Source organism: Alligator sinensis, unplaced genomic scaffold, assembly GCF_000455745.1.
Source record: "Alligator sinensis unplaced genomic scaffold, ASM45574v1 scaffold243_1, whole genome shotgun sequence".
In the NCBI taxonomy this organism is placed as follows: Eukaryota; Metazoa; Chordata; order Crocodylia; family Alligatoridae; genus Alligator; species Alligator sinensis.
The window spans coordinates 4995174-5004900 of NW_005841841.1; the positions used below are offsets into that span (position 1 = coordinate 4995174).

The 9727-nt window shown below is 44.0% G+C and overlaps 1 protein-coding gene across 1 annotated transcript in view; it reads left to right on the forward strand.

The window, feature by feature from the left end:
* The window catches only part of CFAP47 (cilia and flagella associated protein 47), a 757346-nt gene that overhangs the window by 402276 nt on the left and 345343 nt on the right, over nt 1-9727 (forward strand). Inside the window, exon 48 of the mRNA XM_014520638.2 lies at nt 970-1143. Within this exon, the coding sequence (XP_014376124.2) occupies nt 970-1143 (174 nt within the window). The remainder of the gene's footprint in view (nt 1-969; nt 1144-9727) is intronic.

Here is a 9727-nt window from a genome sequence, read left to right on the forward strand (position 1 = left end):
CAGAGGTCCCAGGAGTGCGTCTGGGTGAGTGGGGAAAGACCCACTATCTCTGCTTACCTAGACCTGCTCACAGGATCTCTGGGGATACATCTGAGTAAGTGGGGAATACTGGGCAGTTGCTCTCAATGCTTGAGGGCCTTGATCCTGCCCAGAAATTCCCAATCCATGTAGGACTATGCCCCTTAAATGCTGGGAGAACACGTTGTTCCTTGTCCTGCACTATCAAGGGTAGGGACAATGATGGGTGGTGTGCATTTCACCCAATGAAATGGATCAGCTGTGCTGCGACACCTTGTATAGATGATCCGCTTCATTTGATGGTCTATTTCTACCCTTAGAGAGGTTGCAGAATCCCCATTGGAAGTTTTTAAATACAGGTGCCATCCCACTTGTCTGGGGTGGTTTAGATAGGGTAATCCTTCTTTGAGCTAGGGGCTGGATTTGACCTCCTGCAGTCAAATGCTTCTGTAAAGGGGGAGTCATTACTGACTCTATATTAAACAGCACAAATCTTCCTGCTTCAGTATGGGAAATGAAAAATATCTCACACTTTGGTACAATGAACTGCTTCTTGTACAAGATTTCTTTTCATAGCTATTTCTGGAGAAAAGAAAGTTAATTTCTTCTAATTTACTATGCCAATTAAGACTAGGGAGGGCTTAGGAAACATTATCTTGGAAGGTATATTTCTTTGCCGAATTGAAGTAAGCAAGTGTATAGTCAATATGTATGACTATGTTGCTATCACTGTAATTTAGACAAAAGTGAAAAGAAAAAGGTTTTTTTTCCTTAAGTTTGTTTTCATTAATCTAGCAGAAGGTTGCATGAACTGGGAAAGTCAATTGGAACACCTCCCTGAAAGATTGTTTCACTATCTGGACTCAAGATTAATAGGCAAAGGGAGTTTATTTGGCAGCCAAGGAAGACTCCCACAGCACTGAAACTTTCTCTCGTCTTTCTTTGTCACAGGGTAAGCTCATTCTACAAAATGAAACAGATGGCACTGAACATATCTTCAGCCTTAAAGGAATAGGGAAGAAACCTCTTGCATTGGATCATATCGTGATAGACTGCCAAGTGAGACAAAATACTCAAAAGGTCTTAATGGTGCCCAATTTTACCAAGAAAAAGTTGACATACAAGGTAAATTTATTAACCAGTGAACTTTGTCTCTGTGTCCAGGAGTCTGCAAATGATAGTATGAAAATAACAGAGTAAGAATGTTGCCATAGTTGCTACATCATTACATTTTTGTAGCACCAAAAAGTGATCCTTTATCTAAATAACAGGAGTAGCATGTTGTTATGCTAATATTTTTATAGGCAGGGAATCTGTTTATTGATTCATGATCTACTTAGTATATACTCTGTGAAGAAAGTTTAAGTTCTTTTATTCTTCCATTGTTTCATTCAATATACTTGATGACTGGAGATTTTCCCATGTATAATTTACATTTCTATAACCCTTTTTTTGCACTTCCACCACTATTTATCTTGTAAAGGGCACCTATGGCTTAGAAGGGTATCTATGGTTTAGAAGTCTCAGTATTTCAAAATATTGAATGCCCAAATATTCTTAAAGCTTGAGATAAAACTGTTCTTTTATCATGATTACATTTAGGCCTGTGCACATGAAATTGTATTGTCGGTATTAAAATGTGTTAAGAAAGCTACCTAGATTGCAAAATCAAATATTTGAAATATTAAGAAGGTGCCAATTTTTTTTCATTGCCCATGAATCCCTGGCTCTCCCCCTTTTGTAAACAATGCAGCTACTAGAACTTCAAAAGTAGCCTTTATAATGAAAAGTATTATGCCACTTAAGCATTACTGCTTTCTCCTGCTATGTGTCTAAACTGGCATATTGTCTGCTCCTAAAAACAAGTCTGGCCCCCCTTTTTTGTGGGCATAAAGAAGCCCCAGTGATTTCTGTCATGCTAGAAGTTGGGGTAGGTGGGCACTGACTGGAGTGGAGATCAGGTCACCACCTCTAGTGCTATTAGTTTGTTAGGACTTAGGGAAGATTTGGACTTCAGTGAATAAAAATCACTAAGAGCTTTTTTGTGGCTTGTAAAGGGATGTCTTTAGTGAGTCTGGCAGTGCCACTGAAAAATAAACCCTGCTCACTAGCTCCTACCTATAAATGCCCAAGCCTGCTAAATAGTTAGTGTGGCAGCCTATAGCATATAGCCCAGCACTGTGCTCAGGAAGGTGATGCAAACAAACCTTGGAATGCAGAACGTAAATTTTAGGGGAAAGTTTGTTGCTCGTGCCTCACTTCCTAGAAGGGTTGGTTGTTCTTGCTGAGGCAGAAATATATTTGACTCTTCAAACTATCTGGTTATTTTATTTAGGAGCTTCTCACTCATGTTTACTTTGGAACAAGTATGTTTGGAGACTCTGGCATGAGCTTTGATAGTTCTGGCCACAGTCAACTGATTTGTATGCAGTGGTAGGACCTGAGAGTCTGTTGCTTCATTAACCATTTCCTCTGCCTAGATATAAATATCATTGTGTATTATGCAGTAATTCCTTTCCCTTGTAATCAAGAACTGATAAGCAATGCAACTGTAACTTCTCTGTGTGATCATGTTCAAGATTCAATAGAGGCTTTGTGAGGTAGTTTAAATATACAACAGTTTACTGCTATTTCAGTGTATCGTTCTATACTGTGTACATGAAAAAGGACTTTATTTTTGTGCCGAATTAATTTTTTCCCCCCTATTGACTATATACTTTCCATTACTTAATCAACAAAGATGAAATATGTACCAGTAGATGAGAAACTGTAATTCATTTTGCATTACACAGCAAGCACTTCAACAAAAGATATTTACTTTGCTACTTGTGCCTTGACATCCTCACTTGATGGGATGTCAGAGGGCAGAAAGCATCAGATGTAATGGAACAGATTACACCAAAGCCTGTATCATAGACCAAAATATTCTGAAGTTTCTAGTTTAGAATTATTTCATAAGCAGTATGTCATCATGCTCCAAAACTTTCAGAAGCCACTAGAAAAGGTGTGCAATCCCTGCCATTAGGTACTTTAGGTTGTACCCTAAAGTACTTAGATTGCAAAATAAAATGCATGAAACAATTAACAAGTGGCAGAAAATTAAGAAGCACAGCAGAAAAATGTTGGTTGCTGTGATGCTAATTCTTAGTATGTATGTTAATTTTCCAAAGCCCATTTTAGCCTTCTGTTTTTATTATTAAAGGAATATTGGCATATAATAAATTTAATGGGACTAAAATGAGATTTACTTGAGACCTCTGCTACACATTACACTTAAGACTTGATTAACCAATTAGTCATGTCTTAAGCTGTAACCCAGCCACACGTTAAAGCAGTTAATGGTGTCATAAAACAAGGAATAAGTCACAAAGTTATTCCACAAAAAATGTGGAATAACTTTGCGGCTGGTTCCTGTGACATCATTTATTGAATGTGTGGTCAGGTGTATGTCTGCAGCTGGGAGCCTGGATCAGCTGAGGGGGCTCCCAGTAGGGTGCCACTGATGCATTCCCAGAATACAGGACATCCCTTGGTAGTGGTAGGGGAAACCACGAGCCCCCCTGGCCAATCAGCAGTAAGGGGCAGAGCCACCACAAAAAGGCCACCTCCATCCCTCCCTGGCTGGCTGGCTTGGAACTCTGTTTCTCCTGCCTGTGCACCATCCTACCTCTACACACAGCCAATAGAATCATGAGGACAAATGATTTACATGTATTTCTACCAATGAACTTAAAAACAGGACTTTTTGCAGTCCTTTCCTCATTTAGAAATGGACAGGGAGGACAAAGCATGTAAAAACAGGGTAATCCAGTTGTCACGGAGCACTGGGGTGCCCCGTGCCTAGAGAGGAGAGACTGCCAGGGAGAGAGAGCCCTGGCAGAGCATAACGAGCCCAGCTGAGTGTTGCCAGGGTAGCGAGCCCAGCTGCGGGTTGCCAGGGCAACTAAGGAGAGCCAGCTGCCTGTAGGAGGCAGTGCCTGGCCCTTATAAAGCCCAGGGCTGAGGCCAAGCTGGCAGTTCTCTGCCAGCAGGAGCAGGAGCTTACGGGGCTAAGATAAAGAAGCCTGACTTGCAAGTACAGCTCACGATAGCCCTGAGAGGATTGGGCACTATGGTTTAGCCAGGGGGCTCTATGTTTGCGTTACAGCCAGGAGGCTCTAGTTTATGTTCGGCTTACATATTATACCGGAGGCTTGGGTGAGGCTGTAGGGGTTGGAGAGGCCTCATAGGGACCCCATAGGTGCGGGGTGCCCTAGCGCCAGTGGGGGCACAGCTTGCGCGCCAGTGGAGGCGCAATTGAGTGCAACCAGTGGGTTGCGGGCGGGGAACTGAGACCCCGCATTGTGTGTGGGGTGCATAGACCCCAGCCCCGAGAGGGGCTTATTTGAGAAGGCCCAGCGTGGGCACAGTGAGCCCCAGAGAGGGGGCGGCACTACTAGGAAGCCCAAGGCGGGCACAAGGAGCCCAAGAGGGGCAATATAGGAGCCCAACAGGGCAATATATGAGAGGCCCAAGAGGGGCCAGATTGAGAAGCCCAGGATGGGCGTAGTGAGCCCAGTAATCGGCTAGCACTGCAGGGAAAAACCCAGGACAGGGGCAGGGTGCTGCAGTGGACCCCAGGAAAGGGTTAGCAGCACAGCGCCCCAGAGAAGGACAGGGTGCTGCGGTGGTCCCAAGGAAAGGGGATAGCAGCACAGTGTCCTGTAAAAGGGGAAGCAGCGCGGTGGGCCTGAAAGGCCGGAGGCTTGAGACAAGAGTCCCAAGGTGGACAAGGGTCCCTGAGTGGGACGACGTTTGTAGAAGAGGCCCCAGAGAAGAGGGGCAGTGGTAGAGAAGGCCCCAGAGAAGGGGGGCAGCATTTTAGGAAGCCCAGGGAGGGCACAGCGAGCCCCGGAGAGGGAGCGCCTGGTGAGAGAAGACCCCAGAGAGGGGGCAGAGTATATAGGAAGCCCAAGGTGGGCACTGCGAGCCCCGGAGAGGGGGCGCCTTGTGAGAGAAGACCCCAGAGAGGGGGCAGACTACATAGAGAAGGGCACACCAACGTTGGGTACATCAGCGAGGCTTGGGGCGTGGTATTAGGGGTGGTAGGAGCCACGCGCAGTCCACAAGGCTAGGGTGCTTGAGTAGCACCCAGTGTACGGGGAGACCTACAAGGGGTCCAGGAGTTTAGGTGCCCGAGGTGACGCAATGCAGCCTCCCTATTACATTTTTTTTTAAGAGCGGCGAGAATGGAGGGTGCCCTTGGGCCAGATTAGCGCGGAGAGAGGGCCTTGAGGAGATCACGGCCCTTCTGAAGGACCCCGCCGTGACACCAGTATAAAACAGGACCAATGGCCACCCTAGCTCCCAGCCATGATCCCGAACTTCCCCTGTACCAGCAACGAGGCATGATGGGATCCTATATGCAATCCTACAATCACACCTCCTATGAATATGTGCAGTTGCGTGGATCATGATCAGATCTGATCATGCCTTGACTTGCATGTCTGGAGGGACTCTTACACTCATTTTATTTGACTTTTATTGTTCAAGCCACAAATGTATGTAAAATATAAGCTCTTCATTTAGTAGCTTTCAAATTTTTTCAACCTCTTCAGTGTCCATAGTTATGAATACTTTTGAACAGAGGGTTGATAACATTATCTGTTAAAGAACCTTAGGAATTTCTTTTGACCCATTTTTTTTTTTTAGTTTTTCTTGTGAATTCATCCCTCAACAGTTTATTTTGCCACTGAAGTAGAAGAAAACTCATGTTTTAAATCTCAAAATAAATCCATTAGTACTTCTCACACTAATATGCCTTCAGAAACATTACATTTAATTAATTTATGTGTAGTTGTTATTGTTGCAGGGTAAGTTAGCCTTTGGACCCTTTTATAGCTCGTCTTGAGTGTACTCCTTGGGCTTGGTGTCTGCATCTGTCATTGAAATCCACTGTCTGGACATATCTGAACTGAATCTCTGGGAGGCAGTCTCCTGTTTCACTGTCATTTTACATTTTTTGGTCCAAATATTCTATTTTCTCTGGAGGCTTATTACCAATGAGATGATTAAAGCAAGGCACAACTAGTTTCTAAAAAAATAATAATTATGTATTTGCCTAAAGAGAGAGAGCACAAAATGCAAATGCTAAAAATAAGGCTGTGTCAATCTTCAATAGGTTCCAGTTAATCCCATTCAGGTTTGTTATCTTTGTGCTCCTTGTGAATGTTTCTGCCAGTATTTCCCTACTGGGCAACTTCTGACAGCTCAATACAATTCCCATTTTTTCTAGGTTCAGGTATGGGGAGAGGAAAATGTGAGCCTATGTGGAGCCAGGGCAAAAGTGTCCCAAAATTAATAGCTTGCACCAATTTTTCTTCAAGAGCCCATAATCTCTCCTTGACAATACTGTATCTTTTTGTCCTTGTTTTGATTGATTTATTTCCCATAGCAGTCCCCTTTGATTGAATCCCAGATAGCCAGGCAGGAAAATAATCTTACCTGTAAACTTAGGTTCACATTTATACTGAAAAAAAGCCTAATACTGCTCTTTCATTCTCTGCAGCAATAAACTACAGGTTGTATACAGAGCTCTTAATGTGAAGATAGACTGGTAGTTGGCAAGCCATAAAATTTACAGTTATGTGCATAACGATTTTAATGCACAATTAATACTTTGAATTTAAGTAGCTTACCTTTTGGGGATGTAAATTCAGCATCAGTGTTTCATTTGTCATAAATAGATATATACAGCCCTTCATTTAATAGAGACTCGTATAACTAAAAAAAATAATTATGTTGTGTTGTCTTCTTCCCTTGCAAACAATCTTTTTGTGTGTCTGAGTTTGGCAGCCCAAACATAGATAGTGGTGCAAGGGTTAACAGGAAATGGAATTATTGAAAACTTTTTAGAGAACAGTTCATTTTTCTTAAAGTCAAGCAAACCTCCTCCTTGAAACTTCTACACCTGAGAGGTGACTCTAGTTTTTGCATCTGAAGCATGTTTTGTTTTGTTTTGTTTTGTTTCTGAGAGATGTTTGCTTACGTACCCACCCCTGCAAATCAAGTCAAGAATATTTCAGAGGTACCTAGGGGAACTCGGTGCCAAAATCCTGTTGAAATTCATTGGGAATTGTGTGCCCCCCCTGTCTTAGGGCCCTTGGAAAATCTCTCTGTCAGCAAAGGCTCATTTGGGTTTAAGATGGGGTGATCTGTAAGGAGCTTATTTACCCTCATCCTCTCTGGACAAACTATTGCCTCTTAAATGGATGAGTTCAGTGTCTTTAGGACCATCAAACATCTTTGGACAGGATAATGAAGCTTCAGAGGATATTTGATATCCTTCTTCAGACTGACAGATGTGGCTGTGTCCCCTTATTAAAGAGCCAAAATAATGTGGCTGGCTACTTGCCCCCCAACCACTAGAAGGGTGGATAAAAAGTATCAAGTTCCCTGAAAGGAGAACTCGGTAGGAGAGTATTTTTACATTTACTCTTTGCCTTCTTCCTTGTATTCATCGTTACCAAAATTTGTCACCATTATCAGTAATTGTGATCAACCCAAAACGAGACAGAGAGAAAAACCTGTTTCAAGGAAAACTCTTCTAGTCTCCAGTTTCAAAGTACGTATTATCAGCCTCTTCTCAGGTATGATTTTTCTCATATACACCTATACTAAAGTTTCTAGTTCTGTATCACTGGAATACAAGAGAACCTTATTTGTCTTTATTTCAGTGGAAAAAATCATAGCAAAATCTCCCCTGCAATAGGCTGTCCAATACTATTGATAGTACCTTGTGATCTATAACTATACTAGTTGTTTCAAGATATTCCTCTTGGCTATAAAGATTGGCTTTTCCTGAAAATGTGCAAAATGCTTCTTGAGGACCTTCTTTTGAATGCTAAAAGCTGTTTAGGTTGAGAACTGATTAAGTGCTTTACACACGGAAGGAATCCAGGGCCATCTTATTCTAGATCCTGGCACGTGTAAATTTTCTAGGGGGGTTTAAGTGTTAATCATGCCAGAAATAACAACTGGCCACCCACTCAAAGAATGTATGGTGCCATAAAATCACAAACCAGCCACAAAGATATTACTTGAAAAAAATGTACTACATTGGTGGCTGGTTGTTATGATGCCACAACTTGAATATGTGGCATGCCATACAGGGATGACTCCAGAGTGGTCCCAATCAGCTATCAGTTGACAGGGATTGCCTGGGGTCTTGAGCCCTGTGGCAGCCCGTCTCATCTGAAGGCTGTCTGGGGCAGCCCCAGAGCTGGTGCAGTCCCAACCTGCAGTTGGCTGGCAGGGATCGCCTTGGGGTTCCAGCCTGGGCGTTGTCCTTCCTAACTAACGATCAGCTGATCGTTGCAGCCCCAGGGTTGAGCTCTGGGGCTATCCTAATCTCCCATTAGCTGGCAGGAACCACCCCAGGACTGGAGTCCCATTCTGGACCTAAAAAAACTTCAATAGCTTCATTTGGAAGCTCAAGTTCAAAACAGTCATCATGGTAACCGTTATTCAGATTCTGAAGGAGGGAGACTGATTTACCTTTTACAACCTATAGGATGGCTGTTGGCATCTTGCAGTCAGTTCTCATGAAGAAAAATACTTCTGGTTCCTTGTAGGTCATGTCCACTACCAAGATCCTCCTGTTTAGCCTCTTGATGGCCTAAGAGTCTTCATCAAGCGTCTCCTGATTATAGCTGTACACGTTGAATAGCAAGAGATTGAAAAACGGAATAGCAAAAGACACCTTTTGTGACCAAGTGTCAAAGAATTTGCCAAGTCCAGCTCCAATTCCAACTCTGAGTCTACTAGTGAACTTATAGTCAAATCTGATTCCACTGAAAGAACTTAAGTTCAGAGGAGCCACTTTGGACTGTGACAGAAAGGACCTACTTTCCATTTTCACAGGGACCAGTTCCTGTGAAGATGAAAAAGTGATATTGCATGCTGTAAGTTCACCTGAGCTGCACACATCCTAGCTGTTAACTAGAGGTTCCTTAGATTGGATCCAGTGGCGGCATCGCTGGGAGGGGATTGTGGGGGGCCACAGCAAATTTTCAGGTGGCTGTATCCCCCCATAGCTCTGCTTCTGGTGCCACTGCATCCTCTGCTGGGAACAGCCCAGCCCCAGCCAAGAGCTGCAACCCTTCTTGTCCCACCTTGCCCCTCCCCACCCCACACAATTCTGAAGGCACGCGCCCCGCATGCCCTTCCGGAGTGAGTGCCTCTACCCCCTGGATGACCTTCTTGCAGCTCTGTCCTTCCCCGTCCTGGCTGTGCAAGACCTGCCCTTGCTTCAGCCTTACTCCCTCCTTCACTGCCATTGGGAGGTGGGGCAGATTGCGGCCCAGTGGGGAGGGAGAGAGTGGGGCTAGGGCTGGGGCCTCAATCTGGACCTCTTCCCCACAGCCCTTTCCCCTCCCCCTGCCCCTTCTCCCACAGACTTACCTGCTGGGGGCACTCCCCCAAATATTTTTTTTCTTTCACTGCCTTGGTCTTTTCCCCCTCTCCCACAGACTTACCTGTGGGGCGGGGGAGGGGAGGTGATGCTGGCAAAGGGTAGATCTTGGGTTCCTTTTAAATTCCCAAAGTGATCTTTGACTTAAAGTTAGAATTATCAAGTTGGAATCTACAATGATCTAGATTAGGGGCCGATTCAGAGGTTTTGTAGTGGCTGAAATCCTCAGTAGTTGAAACTCAGTTAAGTTCATTCAGT